We start from the raw sequence: 23,939 nt of genomic DNA, 5'->3' as shown, positions 1-23,939 counted from the left end.
CTGATGATCTTGTCACTTAAAAGTTCAGTTTGTAGGAAGGGAGTTCAAAAGTAGCAAAACAGCATGGGAGTAAGCCACTGGAGAAGGGTTGGCACTCACAGGTTTTGTGGGGTTTTTTTTTGTATGTATGGAAACTAGCGTGTTTTAGAGAGTAGAATAAATTGTAGTATTGTGTAGGGATTGGCAGCTTTGTCCGCTAGAGATGGGGTTTTTGAGGAAACTTCTAGCTGAAGTTTGGTAACACTCTGACCCGAAAACAACCACCTTTTTTTGAAGTGTTGCTGTTCTTGATTTAGCATAACCTTGCAGCAGGAGCATAAAAGAAATTTCATAACCAACAGTACGTGCAATATCCTAAATCTCATTGTTTGTAGTTATTCATTAATTATAACTAATCATTGATTTAATTAATAATCATAATTAATTGTAATCATAATTAATGAGTCATCAATTATGTTTGAAGTCACACTGAAAAGAAATGCATTAATGGTATTTTTTGTGTTGTAAAATTTCTGCCTACGGATTTGCTTTCTATTTAAGCACATATACTTAATTAAATAGAAATATTTTAAAAGTATTTTTAGGTTATTCCTGCCTGAGAATATTTTTGTTAAACAATTTTTATTTTGTTGGTTTCTCCCTGTGTAATTGCTGCTTCACATACATTTATCAAAAAAAAAGAAATAAGCACTTTTAGGATTACCATGCATTCAGCATAATTTTGAGACTTCTGAAATAAATAGGAATTTTATCACTGATATATCAGCTCTATTTTTAGTCTTACACATACTGAGAGGTTTTCTATTAAGATTTGGCAAAAGATCAAGAGGTTTGAGGAATTGCGTGAAGATACTGTTTAAGCTAGACTCTAATTGGCAGTCACCAAACAATTAAATTAAACTCTAAAATCAATGCTGGAAATAAGGATAACTTAATTTTCCAAAATGGTAATGATAATAGATTTCAATGACACCTGGGATTTGAAATTAAACTGAGAGTTGAAATTAAATCCAATAGTGTTAAGTCTAGGAGAAGAAAGACCATCATATCATGTCTCTGCAATTAGTTTCCACAAAACTTAGACAATGGTGAGGTAAAAATCCTTTAGAGAAAAGACCAGTTCCTTATGGCTTTGGGCAAGATGAAACCTGCATCCAAAAAAGGGACAAGAAGCAGCAGAAACTCAAGTTCAGAGAGAAAAGCAAAAAGCCTTTATACAGATGCAAATTTTAGACTTCTGAAAAGCCTGAATGCCTTCTCTTATAAGCCTGAGGCATTTAAGGATTAAGTTTAGAACATAGAAAAATCTACATACCTAACTTTTAGGTCAAGCAAGTCCCCTGCTCTACAGTCATCCTGTGCTTAGTACTCTCTCTCAAAAGTCCTCATGACAGCTCAGTTTGCAATGCATTTGAGCTTGTGCTTGGTCTTAATCCCAGCCCTGCACGGCAGTCTCACTGAGGGTGAAGGTACCGCACTGGTGTAGCTAAGCAGAAGCCATGGGTTCTCAAAAACAAGAGAAAATGGCAGAATTTGGGCTGATACCATTTCTTCTTCCTGACCTATTTCTGGAAGGTGTTTAATCATAGTTATGACCTCAGTATTCACTCCTGTCAGGATAAGAGAGACCTGTCCTCCTTCCATTCTCTCCTCCTGTCTTTTGTGAATCTCACAGCAAAGTACAAGAGGACAACAGCCAGGGCGGTTGAAAGCTGCAATTGCTGTTAGTAGTCGGCTAAGAATAGGAATACCTTGCCTCCTCCAACCCACCACAGCCCTCTTTTTTGTCTCATCCATCTGTTGTGCCTTGTCATTTAGACCATGAATTCTTTGGCACAAGGTCTGACATTTATGATACATTTTAATAGAATCTTCCACAATGCCACAGCCTTGCAGTGCGAACACAACGTAGTTATTAAAGAGCATCCTTCTCCCAAGTACTTGGGTGGTATTTTTTCCATGAGGAGTAACCGATGGTATTCATTAGCTATCTCTTTGAGGCAATCCTGTTTATTTACTTGATTGCTTACAAAGATTCCCTGATTCCCAGAAAACAAGAGAAACACCAGGAGGCAGCTCCTGTGCTCAGGAACTCCTTGCTTGCTGTGGAAGGATTGCAGAACGACCTAAGGATCTAAGAATTTCCTGGCCATCCAAGTCTAAAAATTATTTACAAAATATGAAAGAGCCAAATAGCGTATAAGGCATCCTTTAACCCTTTTTGACAGGTGGGCTAGTCATACTATCTTTATGCTGCATCTGGCTGATCATGTCTTGACTTCCTCTGAAAGCTACATACATACTGCTTCTCTCTTTTCTGCATATCTTTTATACAGGCAGGTAAAACTAGTCAATTCCACAGCCTTTGTATTTGCATCCAGTCTCAAGGAAAATCACTCCAGTCTTTCCGGCCAGCACACTGAGCAGTGACTTCAATATTCAACTATAATTACAAGAGAGGCATTTCGTTTTTCCCCCTACTGAGCCTGACTGAAGTATAGCCCAGGCTAATCACTTTTGTAGCCCAGGCTAATCACTTTTGTAACCCATATTTAAAGAGTGTCTGCTGGTAGCCACCAACACAGCCCAATACACCACCACCACAGCATCTGGATATGAGTTCACAGTAAGAGATAACACCTGTAGTGCATTTTAGCAAAGCAAAGAGAGGTCACATAACTGCAACCTACAAAACAGGTTCAAACATTTGAATATATGACACTCCGTGGTTGCACTTTCACAAAGCCCATGGGTTTTAAGATGTTATTCTCCTGAAGATAAATATGGACTCTGCTTAGTTAAGTGCTGGCAAATATAAGAGTTAGATGTATAACTACCAGTGTACAGTTTTAGAGAAAGGGAGTTTATAGAAGCTACTCATTTCCAGAGAGTTTTGAATTATGTATGTATCCAGTTGCATATTCTTTCAAGGTAAGAGAGAAACTGGGGCGGGGGGGGCGGGGAGGGGAGCAGAGTGTGTGCTCATTTGTTGCCTTTCTTTTGGTTTGAGCCCCACTATCTCCATGGTGTCATTTAAGAAACCATCAATATCTGATTGTTACTGACTTGCCTGTAACGCTTGCAGAGAGAATGTGGCTGTAGTGAAGCTTTGATTATTTGGAAATTCTCCAAGGGGAGGGAGCACCTTGAATTAGAAATTTAGTGCTCTGCAGAGACCCTGTGGAATAGTAAAGTTAAAGGTCCCACATTTTAACTCAAGAGCAAGCAGTTCAGTGTTGCCTTCACAACAACAGGTTGTGTGCCTGCTGGAAGGCCGGAGACAGAAGTCAGTGCCCCAGATGCTGAGCTATCCAAAGGACAACCTTGTGCTATTTAGGGTTCCATCCACTCCAATGAGATTTTCCTACTTAGGCTTGGCCTTCCACTGCCCCTTTTGCAAGACCTCTGCTGTCATACTAGACCTGTATTCCTGCATTACAGAGTGTGCAGTGTGGAGGAGTTACAGGTGTAGGATAAGAGATGGGGCATATGCTGGTACTGGAGACCTCAAGGCTATAAACAACTCACCCAATGGTCAGATAAAGAAATGCAGAACTGCGGCTGGCAAAACTGATTTTAGAGGTAACAAAGAGTACAGAGAACAAGCATTCAACAGATGTAAACCATGCCACATATAGTAAATTGGGATGTAATGTGAAAAGACAGACCAAAAGAGAAAGAGCAAGGTGTAAAAGCGCATTAGCAAACGTAAAAATGAACCCAAGTGGTTCCTAGAGTGAGGAAGAATCACCATCAACATCATACTGCTCCTGACAAAGGATTTGGGATGCGCCACACTAGAGTCATAAATAGCTCATTTTATACAGAATAACTACTTCTAACTACTAGATATAGGTACAAAAATCATGCAGAGTTGTACCATACAAAGATATGTGAAAGTAAAACAAATTAGGCATAGCCTAATTTCTAAGGTGATTAGAAAAACTGCTGTTACAATTAAACCAAATAAAAACAAAGCTCCAGGCAGGTCAAGACAAGTACAGATAAAGCATGTTCGACAAGCCCCAGTCCTGAGTCCTTGCAAAACCAGTACAAAATCTGTGGCTTGTTAGTAGCAATGACAATACGTATTTGGTGGACTACAGCTCTACAGGTTCCTCTTTTCATGCATTCAAAGCCATGGAAAACTAATCATAGGGAAGTTTAACAGAAGCGTTTCCATCTACCTGGGGGTGCCCCAGCAAGTTTGGGCCTGGTGGTTAAGGGCTAGCCAACTTGTGGGTTTTGGGCAGGACCATCGTGGCGTCCATGCGTAGGCTATTTCATATGACCAATAACAAATTGTGCTGGCACTGTGGGTCCTGGATAATCTTAATCCTCACAAGTAAACCAGGAGCACCCCAAAACGGCCCCAGGAGCAATCACAGCATATCCCACAGAAGAGTGATGGGCAACCTGAAGAACTGTTATCTCCCACCTCTGAACTGCTCTCACAGCCATCTCTTCTTTCAGTTCTCTGCAGTATGTGATCTATGTCTTGTGGCTCTTGGCCAGAAGGAAGATCTGTTACATATCCCATCAGTGCAGAGAAGTTATTGTGCTACCGAATGCTCCTGCACTATGTAACATACAGGAGGTTTTCACCTTTTATTTTTCTCCTTACAAGATCTCTAGGTATTAACATCCTTGTTGAGCTCTTGGGAACAGAGATCATTTTTTCTCATGCTTGGACAATTCCTAGCTCAATACAGCAAAATCTTTTTAAATATTAATAACATTAATTATTATTAATAGCAAAGTCCTATGGCTTAATAAAGGCTCTTAACTTACAGTTTAAGAAAATAACAGGAGGAAAAAGAAAAAAAATCTTTTTTTAAAAAGTAAATAAACCCCAAATCAAACCTTTTCAGCAGCTGTGCTGATTATGGTCCTGACTTTAAGACTCTAAGCCAAACAGAGTTTGACCACTTGGGTCAAACTCTACGTTTACAGGTCTAAATTACAAGCTAAACAGGGATCTTTCTCCATTAGCCAACCAAGGAAGTAAGAGTATAAAGACTTATTAGTCAAGATATGTGAACTGAGGTTGGGGGGTTTATTATTCTAATTAGGAACAGGAAAATTCCTATTCCATTTTGTAATTAAAACAATACACATTCTACCATCTAATTATATTTGACATTTTCAAGGTGTTGGGAGCTGAAGTCTATAATTACAGAACTACTGCTGCCTTAAGCAGAACACTCCATAAATATTCATATATTAAATAGCCAGTTATACTGTTTAGAAGATTTTAGAAACGTTTGCTTTTTTTTTAGAAATGTTAGACTTTTAGAAGACGCATTTTATATTTGTATTTTTAAAAAGATAGGAAGAAAAATGTCCTGTGGGATCTGACATACTGTATATAGCAAATTGACTACAAACCTATTCATTAGTATTATAAGCAGTTACATTGGCGATTCATAGTCCTTTAGAATTATTTCTTTTCTTTTAGCAGAATGGGTAATTACAGTCAGAAATAATATGGGAGTCCTGTAGTGAAGCCATAAGACAGTAAAATGCAATTCTTACGATTCCTTGATTTTGTAATTAACAATAAAATTATAGCTTACACACAGTAGTTTAAAAGAAAAAAGTTATCCACATCTTTTATTTTAGTGTCTCACAATAAAATATCGCTTCATATATTGCCCATTTAAAACAGTTGCCTGCCTAAGAATACCATAATCAAAGTAGAGGTGGACTTGTGGGTAATGCAGAGCCTGTTGTTCAAGGAGAGGCTTTTCTTTTCTTGACATTAGAGAAATGGAAAAACCACAATGAAGATGAAACTCTGAGTGCAAGGTGTTCCATGAGTCTGCCTACTCTGTGTTTTCATTCTAGGAAATGAACCTTTGGGGACATGTAGATAAAAGGGCATAATTTCTGAAAAGAAGGGCAATAGGCACTTTGTCTATTTTGTCCATTTAGCTCATTGGAATACGTTTGTGTCCTGTTATAAGATGCTTTGCTCCATGGGACCTGGACCCTGGCTAAGTCATTAGGTATGACTTTCAAATAGTTAATAATAAAAGACATTGCAAATGTTTCAAGAGTTAAATGCTGTGCAGAAGTGAAGTTGCAATATGTGTGAGTTCAAATGCTGTGCAGAATTTCAGTGTCCCAGCAAGAGCAGCAGAGACTCAGTGCAAGCTCCCCACACACCTGGGCAGATGTGCAGCGTGCCAGCCTTCTGCTCCGGAGGCCCCTTATCCCAAACAGCTCCACAGTCTCGGTGCAGGCAGTTGTGGAGAGACAGGCACCCAGTTCCACAACAATCTTCATTATTCCCAGAGTATGAAGACTTTAAGGAAGTCCTCTTTCATCCCTGCACATCTGTATAATGACTAGAAACAGTCGAGCCCATGTTGACTAATTGTGCATGCTTTCATTATAGTCAATCAGGGACTGCATCCAGCAGGAAGTGAGAAGTAGTATTATATAATGCATCCAGCTAAAGAATTGGACTTCTTCCTGTGATGCGCAGGAAGCAGGACTCAGTTTAGTTACACTGTAAATAATTATTCCATACATATTATATGTCAGGTTATGTAATAGTTATGTATTCACATAATATGGATTACATATTGTGTATGTTATATGCTATACGTAATATGTATGTGTAATATAGTATGTGAGTGCAAATATACATATATGTTTGGGTTATATATATACACACACACTACTTACTGAAGCAAACTTACTAGATGCCTGGTTATTTTTGTAATGCTCATAGCACTTAGGGATGCCAATACACATTCCCTCCCTTTCTACACAATCACAGCCTCTATATTATGCGACATTACAATGCAATCAACTTGAACACAGATAACCAGACAGGCAAAATTCTTCCATTCTCCACCTTCTGCAGATTTTGCTTAGAACACTTTGAAGATACAACTCACCCTCTTCAAATCTGTCCTTCAGCACATCAAAGATAAGCTGTTCTTTTCAAACAAAAACTAAGTTGTATTAAAAAATGTTTCAGTGAAATTTAGCTAGAACCCTCTTTCTTTAACCACCCAGAATTACATTTTATGCACAAAAAGTCTGCATTTTAAAAGCCCAATGTTTAAAAATCTGAAAATGGCCAGTTAATGCAAGAAACCATTGTCCCTCTGCCATATATAGCAGGGTTTATTCATCATTTTTGCAATACACATATTTATCCAGTTTTACCTCTGCTTTTTTATTCCATTGTAGAATGGGATGAATGACATTGATTTTAATCAATCAATTATTTTTGTAAATGTGTACTGATCATTGCAAGAATAATATAATCTAAGTATGCCCAAAATTATGTTAGGACAATCCTTATTTCTCATAATGTGAGGTGCTTGATGTAAAAGAGGAGGGGTTTTTTCTCAAGAGATGTGATACACCCTTATCAGATTTTTATGAGTTTATCTGTCTAAGTGAATCTATTTAGTAGTTGCAAGCTTTTACTTTTCAGCTGCAGCTAACAGTGAGAAAAAGTTAATGTGATAGCCATCTTAAAAAGAAAAAAAAGGAAAGGAAGCAGATAGGCAGGGCACATCATATTATCAATAGGTACCTTCATTGCAGTAGAGACACAGGGAAGGAGTCATTGCATCTCAGTGGAGGAGCAGGCAGCTGTTCTAATGTTGCCTTGTTCAGTGAGGACTCTGGGAAATAACAAACAAAAAACATTTCTGAGCATTTACTGAGAGGATACAGAGAATAATCACATGCTGATGGTCACCTCTGAGTGCCCCAATGCCCACCCTGGGGGCAGGGCTGCCCTCTCTGTTCACTTATAAACCAATAGCTTCAAAAAGCCTTTTTGCTATTTCTTCTCTTGAACGACTTCCTTCCACAGATGCTTACTGGTTGAATCTGTGCTTTCAGGAGCTGGTGGCAAGCTGAGGTGAATTTATCCCCAGAGGGGCCAACTTTGCTCTTGATGAATTACTGGAAGTAATTGTGAAGAGTAAAATCACTAAATAGCTAGAGGATAAAAGAATTGCGGACCATAGTCATCATGGTTCTAAACAGACTGAGTCTTGCCAAAGTTAATTGCTTTTTTGATAGAATTACAAAATGAATGTGTGAAGGCAGAACACTATATTATCACATATTTAGATTCTAGGGAAGTACTGGATACTGTTCTTCATTAACTGTTACTTTGAAACTTAATGCAAACTGGCTTTGATCTAAACAGTCAAATACATGACAGAGAGTTGCTAAAGGACCAAAAAGGGTGATGATGAACAGCAGAATGCTGAGGCCCTGCATGGGAGACTGCAGTCCTGGTACTTCCTTTTGCAAAAAAAAAAAAAAAATCAAAGTTTGTCTATTAATGATTCATAGATGAAAAGGCTAAATTATGTGGGCTGAAGATTGGATTGGGTGTTTTGACTAGCTTGGTAGACAATAGTGTTATTTGAAATCAACTGAATAGTATCATATCTCTAGAGAATTAATTATTTAAAGATGGTAAAATGGATATGACAAGGAGCAGTGAGATGTAAATAGCAAACATCACAGAGATTTATTAACAGACTACGTTGTCTTTGCAAAAGCATTGCTATTCCATTTCCAAACAGTAATTTGTTGCTTTCTTCTCTTCTAGTTGCCCATATTGGCATCTTCTGTTGTTAGCCTCTATTTTCTTGAACTTACTGATGTCTTCAAGCCAGTTCACTCTGGATTTAATTGCTATGACAAGAGTCTGAGTATGCCATACATTGAACCTACACAAGAGTCTGTTCCCTTCTTAATGTTACTTAGTCTGGTTTTTGCTGGACCATCAATTACGGTAAGTTTGAGATGCCACTGTCACTTACTAAAGATTTTGAACAGAGGTTCAGTTGGCATAAAGAAAATAGCTCCTTTGGTTTCAGTTAGGCTGCAGAGTGTCATCCAGGCTAATTACCTTAGGATTTTAAATTCTTTATTTCTTCGTCTTTTATTCTTCTATAACAGAAGGAGACACACTCCTTAAAACATTCCCTGTAGCACTTCTTCTATTCACACCATCCTGATTATGGGCATTAATGTTAAGAAACAGCATCTACAGTTGGGTGAGAATAGCTTGAATCATTCTGTTATGCTGTACAAATATTTGAACTTTTACAGACAGGACATCTCCCTGCTCTGAGATACACCAAAAATTCAAGATTTTGTTGGAAATGGAAGCCTTTCATTTATAGCCCTGAACATGCCACTTTTGTTAGAACTAGCTTTATTTAGTGAGAAGGTATATCAGTCGTGTCAGTGAAATCAATTACACTTTCCCAAATAGCACTGGGACTCCTCTAAATTGTGAGTTAGTCATTAAGAGCTGGCAAAAGGAGGCTGGTTTAATCATTCACCCAAAGGGAGGAGATGATTTCAGCAGAACAGAAATGTCCTGTCAGAATATGAGCAGTTTGATCACTATTTTACAGAATGTAATTTATTTTCCTAAGCCATTATTACAGAAGGATCTGTGTGGGTTTGGGGCTTTATGGTTTTTTTTTTTTTTTCCTTTGGGTTTTTGTGCTCATTATTAGTGAGCAGCAACTGCTTTTAACTAGGTCTGTTCTGTAGCCCTGAAGTGCTACAGAAAATTACTACCTGTATTATTGACATATGTCTTATAGCTTGTGGCATATATGAAATTTTCTATATGTATTCATAAACCACAGGACACTTCAGTGTGGAACAACTGGACTTGTATGAAATTACCAACATGGATATTTTATGTCTGGAATATAGATATACCTGAATTGCACCATGACTTCCATTTGCTTCAAAGCGCACTGAATCTGAACCTCTGACATATTTTCTCTCTAGTTATTAATTCAGAAATGTTAGGACCAGTTATTTAATCATATCAGTGTAGGTTCAAACCCTTATCAGCCACTGACTAAAAACCTACTTAAAGGTAACAATATGCTTTCTAACAGAGATCACCAGGAAATTAGATCACATTGATTTGGGAAATCAATTCGCAAAGAGAGAAATTAACTGCTGGCAGTTTCAGTCCTACTGCCTTCTCTACTGTGAGAGTTAGTTTCCTTGGAAATACTAGCCTCTGAATTTTCCTTGACGTAGGCCTTGCTTTTTCCCAATTTTCTCCTCTATCACACAAGCTAATCCATCTCTCTGGTGTTTTTCCCTGTGCCAGACATTCCCTAGAGCTTGGCTAAAAACTATTAGAGTTTCTCTGTTTTTTAAGTTTTAAATACTGCTGATTTCCCCAGAAAGTTTCAGCTGTAAATTGATCAAATGGAGACAGATAATAGTGACCATAGTTCTCTTCTGATTAAAATTCCTTAAATAACCCTTACCACTGACTTTTGCATGTAATGAGACAACCTTCACTACTTCAGTTTTTCTGGCAAAGAAAGGAAATTTCAATTTATTAAACCTTTAGCTAAAAAAGAGTTAGACTAAGCTTGTCCATTGTATCTCCCTTCTCCTAGGGTGAGGGGTCTTAGCATGCACAAACTTCACTGGTAATTACAGCAGATTCAGCATAATTCACATGCTTTAGCATCTCATTGCATTGTAAGCTTTGTGCATTGCATATATTAGTTTTCGATGCATCTGTGGATAGACAAGGTGAATCGCCTCTTAGTGGTGAGAACTGCCTCATTAATTTCAATATTTCAACCCAACACTTATTCTGAACTCTATGCAAGCCCTGTACAGATTTCCAAGTTGTTGCACTATTTAACAAGGAAAACAATAAAACCTGAGACTGCAAATGTATAAATGGATCTGGATTTTCCAGGAAGTAACGCCATTTTTAATTTATATTCTTCTCTTTATTTCTATTATAAACTCTTGTCTAGGGCTTCAGTCGTAATCTGTTTTGCTTGGTGTGTTCAGAGGGACCATAAGGACAGAACTTTTTCTACTGCTGTGGATCTGGTTAAAACCCAAGCCAAATTAAAAAAAATAGAAAAGAGCAGGCTGCCACATAATTAGAAGCTGCTAGGGATTGCTAGGCTTGAGGCCAAGACTGAGTGCTAAAACCACCTCAGGAGCACTAAGATATTGCAGTGGCTCTGGATTATTTTGAGACGAGATTTTCTAATTATTACTTTTTTATTGTAGAAGCATCAAATTTCAGCTGTGGATCAAGACCTCGATTCCACTGAACACTGTATACTGTATGCCACTTGCATTTAATTTCAGTGCCACCTTCTTGCCTGCCCTCACTCAGGCTAAGTTGCATTACTGAATGTTTACATATTGATACAAATCTTTTAAAGGCAAGTACATGTCAGTGGATGACATTAGTTGTGGTATAGTCATATTTCAGCTCTTTAAATTCAATCAGTGTCTTCTGAGTAACTGCTACATTTAATTTAACGGCTCCTTTGTCATTACAGATAATGATAGGAGAAGGAATTCTCTACTGTTGCCTGTCCAAAAGAAGAAATGGGATTGGAACAGAGGCCAATATTAATGCAGGAGGATGCAACTTCAATTCTTTTCTTAGAAGAGCTGTCAGATTTGTTGGTGGGTTTCAAATGTTAGTCACAAAGAAGAGCTTTCCATACACATTCAGTTTTCACCATGCAGGTTTCCTTCTCTGAAACAGCCTTTCAGAACAGTGCAGGGCTGTCACTGGCACAGATCTTCTTCTGCCAGAAAATGCAAGAAGAAACTGTCAAATGGAGTGACAGAGCAGCCCTATATTCAGTAATGCAGCCTCTACACTCTCCGTTTTCCCTTTCCTCTCCTGTACTATTGTCAGTGTTTCTAAAAGAATAATTTGTTTTTCCTTCTCTGCCCACCTTGAGCTGGCTTCCTTTTAATGGTTTCAGTGTGTGGTTTCCCCTGCCTGTCTTCAGTGCATCATAAAGATTCAACCCACCTGACACAGTATTCAGCATGACAGTAAAAACTTGTCAGAAACTCTCAGTAGATTTGACATTCTTTTTCTGGGATGTGTTTATCTACCTCTTGAAAAAGGGCTAGAATCTGGAAACCTAAGGATAGAGGGGAACGTGTTGAATTGTTTTATTTTACTTTGTTTTAATTGTCATTTATGAAAACTGAACTTGAAAAGGCAACCGGACTTTGTTCCCCTTCTTACAGTTCATTTCCTCTACCAATGAGTGGCTAAAGGAAAGGTTTTCTGTGTTCCAGAAATCTTTCATTAGAGAGGGCAGCCTAGGCAAAGACAACCTGCAGAACAGCAGACTGAAAACCTGGTAGGACTATACACTAGGTTTCTGTAGTCTGGCAAGCAGGGAGGTAATGACAGGAGAGGTTACATTCTATGACCAGTAAAGCATCCTCTTAAGAGCAGCAGCGAGGAAGTGAGCAGAGGGGATGGTAGATTACAACATCAGCAAGGAGGACTGTAAAGATACCTCATGCTCTCCACTCCTCCTCCTGTACGGCATCCCATTCCATCACCAAAAAAGACAAGCTCAAAGATGCATGAATTTCATTCTTGATTCCTACTCTGAATTTGCAGTTTCTTTCATATTTTAATGATGTTAGCTTTCTTTCAATTTTAAGATGAAAAATAAATTTATTTATATGAATACGAGTAGGGAATTAGCGGTAAATCTTTAGGGGAAAAGCAGTTGAAAATGCTCAGTAAAACAATTGCATTTACTTCAACTGCCTTGTGAATTTGGCATTATTAATCAGACAGAAACATTGATCAATGACCAAAAAGACTTAAATATTTGGACTTGTGGCAAGGACTTGGTACTCAAGAAATATCAGAGATGGGAAGGTAGCCAAAGTTATTGCCAGCTGATGAGTCTCTGGTGGTAAAAAGAGAACAGGTCCTCAGAGCAGTGATCTAACGGGCAGCTGTCCGTGTTATTAAAAGCCTGTATCCCAGTGGGCAAGTCCAAGGACTGGATGAGCACATATGCTCTCCTCAAATAGTTGGCTGTCTTTTGGTCAGTTCAGAAAACTGCTTTCCAAATTGAAGCAGCTCCAGTGTAGTTCACTATTATGAAAAGATGTTGGAGGACATCAAGCCATCAAAATGAAATGTTAAGTATCAACAGGAAGAAAACAAGCCTAAATAATCTTAAGTTTTTACATTAAAGAATTCAACTTTGAAATAAGCTTTCATTAAAAAAATACATCTTATTCTTCAGTTAAATTCTCTCAAGTCCAATGACACAAGCCACCAGAATTCCATTGAATGTATTTTGTCACAATAAATTAATCTAATTTATGCATATAATAAAGTTAAACTCTATCGATTTCTTTCCTAGGTGTTCATGTGTTTGGTCTTTGTTCTACTGCTCTTGTTACTGATATTATACAGCTATCAACAGGATATCAGGCACCATATTTCCTGACTGTTTGCAAGCCTAACTATACATCCTTAAATGTATCCTGCTCAGAGAATTCATATGTTGTGGAAGATATTTGCTCAGGAGCTGATCTCAATATTATCAATGCTGGAAGGTTGGTTCTATCCTTCACTGTGTACATTTTTAAGTCTTAATTTTATTTTTTATTTTCTGTCCCAGTTTCAAGATTTTTTTTCTAGTTAAAGTCTGAATGAGTTTTGTCAGGTTTTTTATAACAAAGGTGAGAGCATAAGTCTCTTTTTAGTGATGTTCAATTTTCTGTATAAAGATATTAGGCCAACAGTGGGCTTTGGAAGACTGTCAGATTCCGAAGCACAGTCGTTAGAAGCTAGTTATTTTCCCTCCTTCAAAGGAGGGAATTTCCTATACAATTATTAATGTGTATATCTTCTACTGCTTTTCCCAGTGGGATCTGGGTAAGTTCCCCATAACAGGCAGGGGAAGAAGTCACCCAAGTACTTTATCTGAGACCTCCGTATAACATACATCACTGTTCTGGCATTTTGGTCTTAGTTTGTGAGGCTTGGTTTTGGGATTTGTTGGAGAAGTTTATTTGTTTTCTGTGTCTCTGGTTGATTAAGTTTTTTATGTTGACAGTATTGAAAAAATCCCTTTATTAGAGGAAAGACCACAACAGTGCAAATCTGTGTGTTCCCAAACACATGCCTTTTCTCTCATGGTATTTCTAACTGGTGGTTTGTCCTCCTTGATCATTTAGTCTTTAGCCTCCCTACTTAGATAGCCAGGAGATAAATTAATATTGTTTATAATAGCAGGTTTTGGACATGCATATCAGTCAAGTTGAGATATAAACCAGACTATATATCTTATTTTAAACAAGCTTGATGTGATAAAATAGTGATAATTCAATTCCTGATGACAGGTCATAGATTTAAACAAGGAATCTGAAGGTATAAGTCAGTAAGTTGTACCGTTCCAATACATCTGCTACTTGTTAGTTTAAGGAATCCATTAGTACGAAGTGTCCTAATATAAGCGCTACACTACTGAGAAATCGTGAAGCTCTTCACTGACTACAATAGTAGTCTTCCATATCTTTTCCACACCAGGTTAACCTTTTATTGCCTGTTAGTCATTGAATGTTTGAATGTTTTGCAGTTCTTCAAAATTTTGGTGCTTTTTTTAAGTCTCCTGCTCTCCAAAAAAGTTACGGTAAAATTATAGAATGCTTGAAATGACTACAATGTCTGTCTCTGACTCAGCTGCATAATTTCTCTGTGTACCTGATTAGTAGACATGAAGCTGTGTTACTTCTGTCACATCCACTTCACTAAAGCTTTGCACTCCTTTCTTGTTCTGTAAGCAGCCCCAGATGCTAGCTTCTGTTTTAACTTTATGCCTTATGGCATTACATTTTTGTCACATGGATTTTATTAAAATGTTCTGTCTATATATTAAGGCATTTCTCCCCCAGTTTGTTTGCTTTTCCATTTATTTCAATGGTTGACACACGGGAATCATGAAATCATTCACTTCGTAAGTATCTTCCAGCAAATCTCGTAATCTGTCTCCTTTCACTAGGACAAACCAATTTCACTGATGTTTAAAGACCCTCAATTATTTGATTTATTTGGTCTTAAATATGTCTAATGGGCTAAGGCTCATAATTACCATTGATTAATTTGCCATATCTTTTCAATTTATATATGTGGGCATGATCTGGAGCTGAAATGAAGGACTGTAGCTCTATTTGGCCCAAATAATTTGGTGACAATAATTTTGGTGAAAGCCATAACCAGAATTACTGTATCAGCCTTCACCTCACTGTCTCTTTTCCCATAACCATTTGCTGTTACTGGGATACTGCCATTGAAGCCTGATGCCTGCAAGCAGTGTCTTGCACCTACATGGTGTCCCAGGGAACAGTGTAGCTTTACACGTGAGCAGGCAGAAAAATTTTCATGATTACATCTCATTCATTTCATTATCATCTCAAATATGATGCCTACTGCTCTGAATTGACTGCTTGTAGCCATTCCAAAAACTCTGATCACTCCTAGGTTTAAATATCATCACTTCCAAAAAACAGCAAAATTAGTTGTAACATATTTAAGACTAAGCAGTTTTTGTGTGTTTCTGTTTCTTTAGGAAGATGACCATATATTGATATCTCAAATTTATTCCCGTCATAGAAGATACATTTGGTGATCTATAATATTCTGGCACCGCCCTCAGCTTCTCCTTAATTCAATTTTATTGCATTTTTCCTTTATTAAATTGTTGCTTCCTTATGCCTGTCTCAACTTTACCAAAGTGATCAGCACTTGCTACTGGTTCAATACTTCCTGCAGTCATCTACTATAGGAGTTATGGTATAACTTCTCCAGCCCAGGAGGTTAATTTGACTTCAATAATTTCAGCTAGTAAGGGACTTGTTCTTCTGAGATTGCTAATGGCCTTCATTTTTTGTTTGTACTTCCCAGAAACTTTGGCTCCAGAAATTTGCCTCTAGACTCCCCTATGAAAAGTATGGAGAAGAACACATAATTATCCAGCTGATTATATGAAATAATTTTCTCCAACATCCCCAGATATCCAGTGGTTTACTTTGTCCATCTTTTCCTCTATTTATCTTGAAAGAGCCTTTTCAGTCATTTCTGTTCAGATCTCCAGTGAGTTCTCTAGCCTCTATCATTTCTGATGTTCTGACTCAGTATGACTCTCTCTCTCAGCATGACTCTCTCTCATTGTTGTTCCCCCTCTACACATCCTCGTGCATGAGCATTTAGAGTGATACACTGTCATCCGAGTTCAGGACATGTTTTCTTTGTTACCTTTGTTCACCTTTTCAATAGAGCCATACAAAAAGGCTACATATTTTTAGCTTGAATTATTTTCATTTTAGATTAAAAGGTAACAAATAGAGGAACAAAAGCAGTGTCACCATGAGAGACTACAGAGTGCATTTAGTCTGTAACATGCTGTGCTTGCCCTGAAAGCATATGAATAGGAAATAGAATAAAGAGAAAATTGACTGTAGCATAGTGACACACCTTATATACTATAAAAATGCCATCAAATTAAGGTTAAGTTCTGAGTGGTACTAAAGCTCATAGAATCAAATCTACACATTAGCTCCACAGAGACTGTAAGTAGATTTATGCTTCCACTAAAACCTGCACAGGGTAAAAGACTCGATTAACCATTATAAACATTTACATTTTTTTTCATGTCTTTATGCTCCTGTCCTCAACCCTGAACTTGTTCCCCAGGGATACTATTTGTGAAAGGTTTGTTCAGAGGGGAAAAAAAAAAGAAGAAAGAAAAGAAGAAGAATTTAGGTCTGTCTTTAGAAACAAAAAAGGAATCATGCTGATTTCATCTTGGCCAGAGTCATGAACCTGCTGGAGCCATGGGCTCAAATTCAGGTCAGCAGTGTAGCATTCACACTGAACTACATGCACAGATTTAATTGCCAATTAATTATTTAGAACAGACAAAGCAAAATGCATAGGAAAGAAATTTAGAAAGTAGACTCTGCTGCTTTGCAGAAAAATGTCTGTCTAAAGGTAAAGGACTATGTTTCAGTCTTTGCTATTTTAAGCTAGCTAACTCAGGTGCTGCTAGGAAAATGGCTATACATGGAGCCCAGTGAGGGTGGCAAGACCCATCTGCAAAGCTGAATGATTTGTTCAAGTATTTATCCCAAGCTGAGCTTTCTCAGGTAAAAAAGTGGCTGCTGTGGCTGCAAGACAGACATACCCTTCTTCACCAAGACAGCCAGCACATTACATTATGTGTCCATGCCATTTTAGGGAGATAAATGTACAGATGTGAACTGCTATACATCTTCACTGCATCTTACTGGCTTCTAGAGCTCAGAGGTCATAAAAGTTTTTAGGGCTTCTACAAGCTATGAACTAGATGTCTGCCATAGAACAGGTGTTACTGAATCCACCTCCAGCTAAGTTTTTCCCTCTACTGTGTAAAAATCTCTCCTTAATGTTCCCATCACTTTTCTTTTGTTGTTTTTAGAGGATTGAAATGGATCTATAAGAAGAATAATGTTAAAATGTTAGAGGGCCTCCTCTGATGGTTCTGTGTAGCTGCTACTTACACAAAACCTCCTTTTCTTGGTCAGAGAAGTAGAAGCTAAGCTGTCACTTTTAATTTTCGTATCTGTAGTTTCTGACTCAAGGCCCAGTCCACATCATGCAAGTCCCCATCCACATCATGCAAGTCCCCATCCACATCATGCAAGTCCCCAGGTTTTCAATGGGAGCCCAAGGCCCTCAGCAATTTCAAGAATAAACTTGATACTGCCTAGTGTCTCACACAGTTTGGACATATTTTCATTTACCCTCTTATTCTGGGGTTTAGGAATGGGCCTGGTAACTCTTAAAATGCCCTCTCCATGTTCTTGTGCTCCATTCACTCCTATCATGTTATCAAGTGCTGAAATTTAAAAAATAAACCTGAAGACATAGCAAATAAAGATGTAGTTTGCCTCTCTCTGAGAAGAATGTCACCCTGTCATCATCCCATTATTAGAGCAACAAAGCAGGGGCACGAAGATGATGAATTCAGTTGCTGAAGTTAGGGCTTGATTATCAAAGTGTATGAGTCCTTACTTTGAAAAGAGTCCAAGTGAAGTCAGTGAGAATAATCATAAGATCAAGGTGCATGCATTAAGTTGTATAATTAGGTACTTACTGAAAAGTTATTATGGAAATTTATTTATAGAAATAAATGTATAGATATTTCTCTCAATCAAGCATTCAGTCTTTAGCTTGTTCCCACTGTTCTCTTAGTACACACACTTTTCTTAGTACACAAAAAGAATTTCATGCTAAATATTTACTTCAAAACAAGGGCATTTCATCAGCATTGGTCCTTTCTCTGGATTATAGAAAAGAAATTTAGAAATTAAGTGTTACTGATCGATCATACATTGCTTAGGAAGTGTAAGCTGAAAATGACTGTACCACCCAGTGTTTTTTTCAAGTGAACACTAGCACAGTGTATTTGAACTGAGAAGCATAATTTGAGTGTCCTTCCTTGGCAGAAAGTCATTCCCTTCTCAACATGCCACCCTGGCAGCCTTTGCAGCAGTGTACATTTCGGTGAGTAACCAACTCTGTTCATTTTCATTTATACAAGACAAAAGTCAGAAAGTAATTTGCTGTATATCGTAAAGTGATGTGTTGCTTGGATATCCTGGATGGATGTAAGTTTTTATCCTCCCAGTTTGAAAGCAAAATAAAACTACCAGCAGCTAAAATAAAACCAGCTCTATTAAGAATACAGAAAAGATTCAACTGCTTCACATCCTTTGTTAAGAAGCAACAAAAAGTGTAATGTGAAAGTATAATTGATGCCTCATATTATTCACATATAAAATGCAGTGCTTATCTGTCTTACAGGGTGATATTTTAACTTACCATTCAAATTAACCTTTATGTGTTCTGCCTTTTCTTTATTGCTGTCTTCACTTGACTTGCTGCTTTTAAACTTGAGGCATTAAGGAGCAAACATTTATGTGATGTGGTTTCATTTGACCTCCATAGAATTGCAGCATGGATGAACTGGCACAATCACTCCGAGAGGCCTCCAAGGCACTACTGCAAAGCAAGTGAATAAAAACCATCAGTAACTAGCAGGGAATTGTAGGACATGCTGCAGCGATCACAGCTGATTTTCCACATCTGACCAATGACATTTCTTTAGTATGGGCTACAATGTTTGTATGAGTGACCACTTACTTGAAGTTCAAAAAAAAAAAAAAAAAAAAAAATTCCATCACTCATGCTGTAAAAAATCAGAGGAAAACAACAACAACAATAACAACCAGTTAATCAAATTAGATAATGGAACTGTGCATGTACTGGGAGCTTGCCAATATTTATTCTGCCCAGGGGAAGGTCAAAATTTGGAATAATACTGGTGAATCACCTCCACTTGATTTTTGTGACCTCCTTGACATTGTGGCCCCCAGTTGAGAAATGCCTCTCTAAAACATCTGGTGGTAGCTTTTGTTAGAACAGGTTATTGCTTTCATCTGGCATGACATCTGGCTTCTGTGTTTCAGAAGCGGTGGCTCCTTAGTCACATTTACAGAACATTGAGGCTCTGACTGTGAACAGTATTTAGGCATAAAATCCTTATCCTAATTGATGTCAATAAGCAACACTGCCTATGTTTTTGGAAATCCATTCCTTGTGATTTCAGATCTTCCTACAGAAAGTGAGCAAATCTTAACAGGGCTGTAAAATAGAATTAAAGTGATTACTTGCAATATTACTGTGTAATAGTGATCTAGGTGTGAAAGAAACATTGAATGCAAGAAATTAATATCCTCTTAGGTAAATTTAAGTTTCTTCAACTGCTTCTTAATTTCTTTCTTTTTTCAAGATGTACTTCAATTCTACGTTAACAGACTCCTCAAAACTTCTGAAACCACTCTTGGTCTTTGCTTTTATCATCTGTGGAATTATATGTGGTCTGACTCGTATCACCCAGTATAAGAATCATCCAGTTGATGTTTACTGTGGCTTTCTCATAGGAGGAGGAATTGCTCTCTATTTGGTAAATACAATATTCACGTAGTTAAGTTTTAGCAAATAAAACTGATAAGGCTGTAATAAAAGTACTGGTATTTTTTATGAAAACCTTTCATCAAGGTCACATGCCATAATTAAACATATAGTCAAAATGTATTGAAGATGATGATGTTAGGGGTAGTCACCTTAAAAATAAACAGGAAAAAGCAAATATGTATTTCAATTTAAAGTGCCATAACAGTGCACAAAGTGGTATATAATCATCTGGCATTCTATACAGAAACAGATCTAACATTATGTGCTTCATTAAATGCTTAAAGATACTCATCTTTTCTACTCCACACTTAGAAGCATAACGCAAGAAAAATATTGGATTAGTTGGTATTTGTTGCCAGCCTGAGTTTATATTGCCAACGTTAGCTTTATGATCTCAAATATGCAGCAACTCAGCTGAGTAAATTGCTGAACCTGCAAGAAATCAAAGGCAATATTACACCCTTGTGATTCTTTGGAGCTCTTGGGGAAATTATGCAGGGGAAATAGGATGCCCAAGCCAGGTTATTCCTATGCTTTTCCTCTGTACTGGGTTAAAACAGGTGGAGCACCTTGGAAGGGTCCTGTAAGGGAGTATGTGGGATAGGCCTGCTTGTATCTGTCAGTAGGAAGCTCATCAAGCATTTGCTTTTGCTTGCTGCATCTCAGTATGTCTCCAACATGACTGTTGCTGTCCTAGGTGTTCAGCACAGTGTCAACCCAGGTGCCTGTGAGCAATCAGGAACTTCTACTGACACCATTTTTGCTCCAGTGTGGGCAGGTGAACAGAAGAGTTCTAACAGCCAGTGAGATGTTTTTGACCCTCAAGAAGTCAATGATGAATTTTAGTATAATACTAAAATAAGTTCATATCCTATCCTCCTTTTTTCTGTGATAAGATAATCTAAGGTAGATGCAGATAGTCTACAAAGGTGACCGGGGGAAAAATGGCTTTCACAGTGGCAGAAGAAACAGCAACCAGGGTAGTTAATAGAAACCCCACGAGCTACTAGAGTCAGTTTCTATGATTGCACTGTGAGCAGAAAGGCACTCTGTTGAGAATATTATTTCAAATTATTAAGCTGTTGTAGACTCTCATAAATGGAGCTGTTGTTCCCATGTTTGAAATCCACAAACAAGTACGCTCTTTGTTAGGTCTTCTCCATGTACTGCTGCATGACAACATACATCAAAGAGTACATTGTCCTGGATACCCAGTAGTCAGTAAATCTGCCCTGAAAACTACACACCAATAAGAGGAAGGGGAGGGGAAATAATGTGAAACTACAGATAACTCTGAAAGGAGTGTAAAGAACAAGTAACCCAAGTGATTGAGTCAGGCATTTGGCCCTTTCATAGAATATTCTCTCTCAGTGGAGTCTTTTTAAAATGACAGCATTTCACAGTGAGTCTGCTGAATAAGAAAATGTTGTATAACTAAATCTTGTTACAGTTCTGCGCAGCTTGGAAAGCAATTGATTTAAAGTTGATAAATTGTTCTATCATGTAGATATTGTATTACACGGTTATTATGCAGTAGAAAGGGCAGAATCACAGAGCAGAGAACAACTCAAGCTGTAACAAGATTCAGTGAATCAGAGCAGACAGTAGTGTAGCTGTAAAATAGCTTTGCCTAGAAGACAGCAAACATTTATTTTGTTATTTTAATAATAAAACCTTCTTTCTTCAGCTGTATCTGTTGCTTTACAAAATGAAGAAAACTGAAGGGGGCTAAATCTTTCCCTCAACTATTTATTGCTATGAACTATGTGCCCTAGTTATCGTACTGAGACTACTTCATACATGTCTAGATGCACCAGATTGGGGACAGAATTTGGAATAAGGATGTACTGGTGAGGAAAGGAAAGTGAGCATACCCTGTCAGTTAAGCTGGACTAATTCTGTCACTCAATATTTATTTAAAGGCAGAAGAATACAATTAAAATACCTTAAAATGTCTCTTTTTTCCATAACTGATTGTTGCTGCTTCTGTTCAAATATCAGGGCCTGTATGCTGTGGGGAACTTCTTACCAAGTGATGAGAATGTGTTTCACCCAAATTTTCATAGAGAACCTCTAAGGTCTTTGACAGACCTCAGTCAAGATGCCAACAGAATCCTGCCAGGTAAAAATGGTAGCAGCAGTGATGGCATTGTCTCTCACCGTACAGAAAGTATCCTGAATAGAAACCACAGAGATTCAGGGTCTCTGACCAATATCAAGAGAGCAAATGCTGATGTAGAAATAATAACACCACGAAGCCCAATGGGAAAGGAAAATATGGTTACTTTCAGCAACACTTTGCCAAGAGTCAACACACCATCCTTGGAAGACCCAGCAAGACGAAATGCAACAATACACGCATCAATGGATTCTGCCCGTTCCAAACAGCTGCTTTCCCAGTGGAAGAACAAGAATGAAAGTCGAAAGTTGTCACTGCAAGTAATAGAGACTGAATCTGGCCAGTCACCACCAAGGGCTATTGAAATGAGGTCAAGCTCAGAACCCTCCAGAGTGGGTGTAAATGGTGATCATCATGGCCCAACTAGCCAATACCTGAAAATTCAACCTGGCAGCGTACCAGGTTGTAATAACTCAGGTCTTTCTGGCGGGCCAAGGGTCTCTATTCAGTCACGTCCTGGCTCATCCCAGCTAGTGCATATTCCTGAAGAGACTCAGGAGAACGTGAACACATCACCCAAAAGTAGTTCAGCTAGAGCTAAATGGCTGAAAGCTGCTGAGAAGAGTGTTGCATGTAGAAGCAATAGCCAGCCAAGAATCATGCAAGTAATAGCCATGTCTAAGCAGCAAGGAGTGCTTCAGGGCAGTCCAAAGAGTTCAGAGGGAAGCACAGTCACCTGTACAGGAGCCATCAGATATAAAACCTTGACAGACCATGAGCCAAGTAGCATTGTCAGAGTTGAGGCCCATCCAGAAAATAACAGACCTGTAATTCAGATGCCATCAGAAGGTGAAGGAAGTGGGTCATGGAAATGGAAAGGTCCTGAAAAAGTCACCCTTCGTCAGACATATGAGCTAAATGATCTTAACAGAGACTCTGAGAGCTGTGACTCCTTAAAAGACAGTTATGGGTCAGGTGACAGGAAAAGGAGCAACATAGATAACAGTGAGCATCACCATCATGGAATCACTACGATAAGAGTCACGCCAGTGGAGGGAAGTGAGATTGGCTCAGAGACTCTGTCTATTTCTTCTAGCCGGGACTCTACACTTCGAAGAAAAGGTAACATCATTTTAATTCCTGAGAGAGGGAGCAGTCCAGAGAACACCAGAAACATCTTCTATAAAGGCACATCCCCCACACGAGCATACAAGGAATGAGAGGAGACATATCAGCTGGTCCATACCACCACAAAATAAACACATCTTGACACAGGTTCTGCTCTCTTTGTTTTGAGGTGATATTTACCTTTGATGTGCCAAATTATTGACCAGCAACCCAACTGTTGTTGAACACTGCTGATGTGCTATGTGCATGAGCCTGTGGAGAGCATGTGGTGGGGGGAAAAGCACAATGCCAGAACCTAACTAATGTGAAACATTTTCATGCAACTTGTTTCTTCAGACTCAAAACATTTATCTGAGGGTGATGATGTCAGTCAAAACAATGGTCTTGAACACAGACACTTTATTTCCTGAATGTGCCAACTTTTAATTTTAATTATGTTTGTGTCCAAAATTGACTGAATTTTTCATAGCAAAGGCTGTATCAGTGGTATATATTCACCTTTGCAGAATTTGCACCAAATCTTTAATACAGGATGGTGCTGATGATAACTTTACATGTTTTGAAAAATTGCATACTTATTAGACTCTACAAACACATGACATATTGACGTGCAGTTACTTTAAAAGTAATATTGCTAATACTATGATGATGCTGGCTGCATTCATTTAGCGTAGGAAATATTTACAGCTTTGTTATAGTGGATCTGTCACATTCAAAGATTGCAAAGGTTTTGTGTAGTTCTTTAAGATGTCTACTGCAACAAAAAATGTGTGGGTGACATTCCATTAAAATGGAATAACTATCTATTTTGAATAGTTTTGCTGC

The 23,939-nt window shown here is 38.1% G+C and overlaps 1 protein-coding gene across 2 annotated transcripts in view; it reads left to right on the top strand.

Annotated features, from left to right (window-relative positions):
• PLPPR4 (phospholipid phosphatase related 4) overlaps window positions 1-23,632 on the top strand; it is a 29,774-nt gene extending 6,142 nt beyond the window's left edge. Inside the window, exons 2-7 of one of the 2 annotated variants that reach the window (XM_050901095.1) lie at window positions 8,597-8,782; window positions 11,349-11,478; window positions 13,209-13,404; window positions 18,337-18,394; window positions 19,683-19,856; window positions 21,869-23,632. In XM_050901095.1, coding sequence (XP_050757052.1) covers window positions 8,597-8,782; window positions 11,349-11,478; window positions 13,209-13,404; window positions 18,337-18,394; window positions 19,683-19,856; window positions 21,869-23,206 — 2,082 coding nt within the window. In that variant the 3' untranslated portion in view covers window positions 23,207-23,632. The remainder of the gene's footprint in view (window positions 1-8,596; window positions 8,783-11,348; window positions 11,479-13,208; window positions 13,405-18,336; window positions 18,395-19,682; window positions 19,857-21,868) is intronic. The other variant, XM_050901096.1, reaches the window with a different exon arrangement.
• The last annotated feature ends 307 nt before the right edge of the window (window positions 23,633-23,939 follow it).

The sequence above is a fragment of the Gymnogyps californianus genome, chromosome 8 (genome assembly GCF_018139145.2).
Source record: "Gymnogyps californianus isolate 813 chromosome 8, ASM1813914v2, whole genome shotgun sequence".
NCBI lineage: Eukaryota > Metazoa > Chordata > Aves > Accipitriformes > Cathartidae > Gymnogyps > Gymnogyps californianus.
The sequence above is the reverse complement of the archived record's forward strand: the minus strand, read 5'-3'. Positions and strand labels throughout refer to the sequence as shown.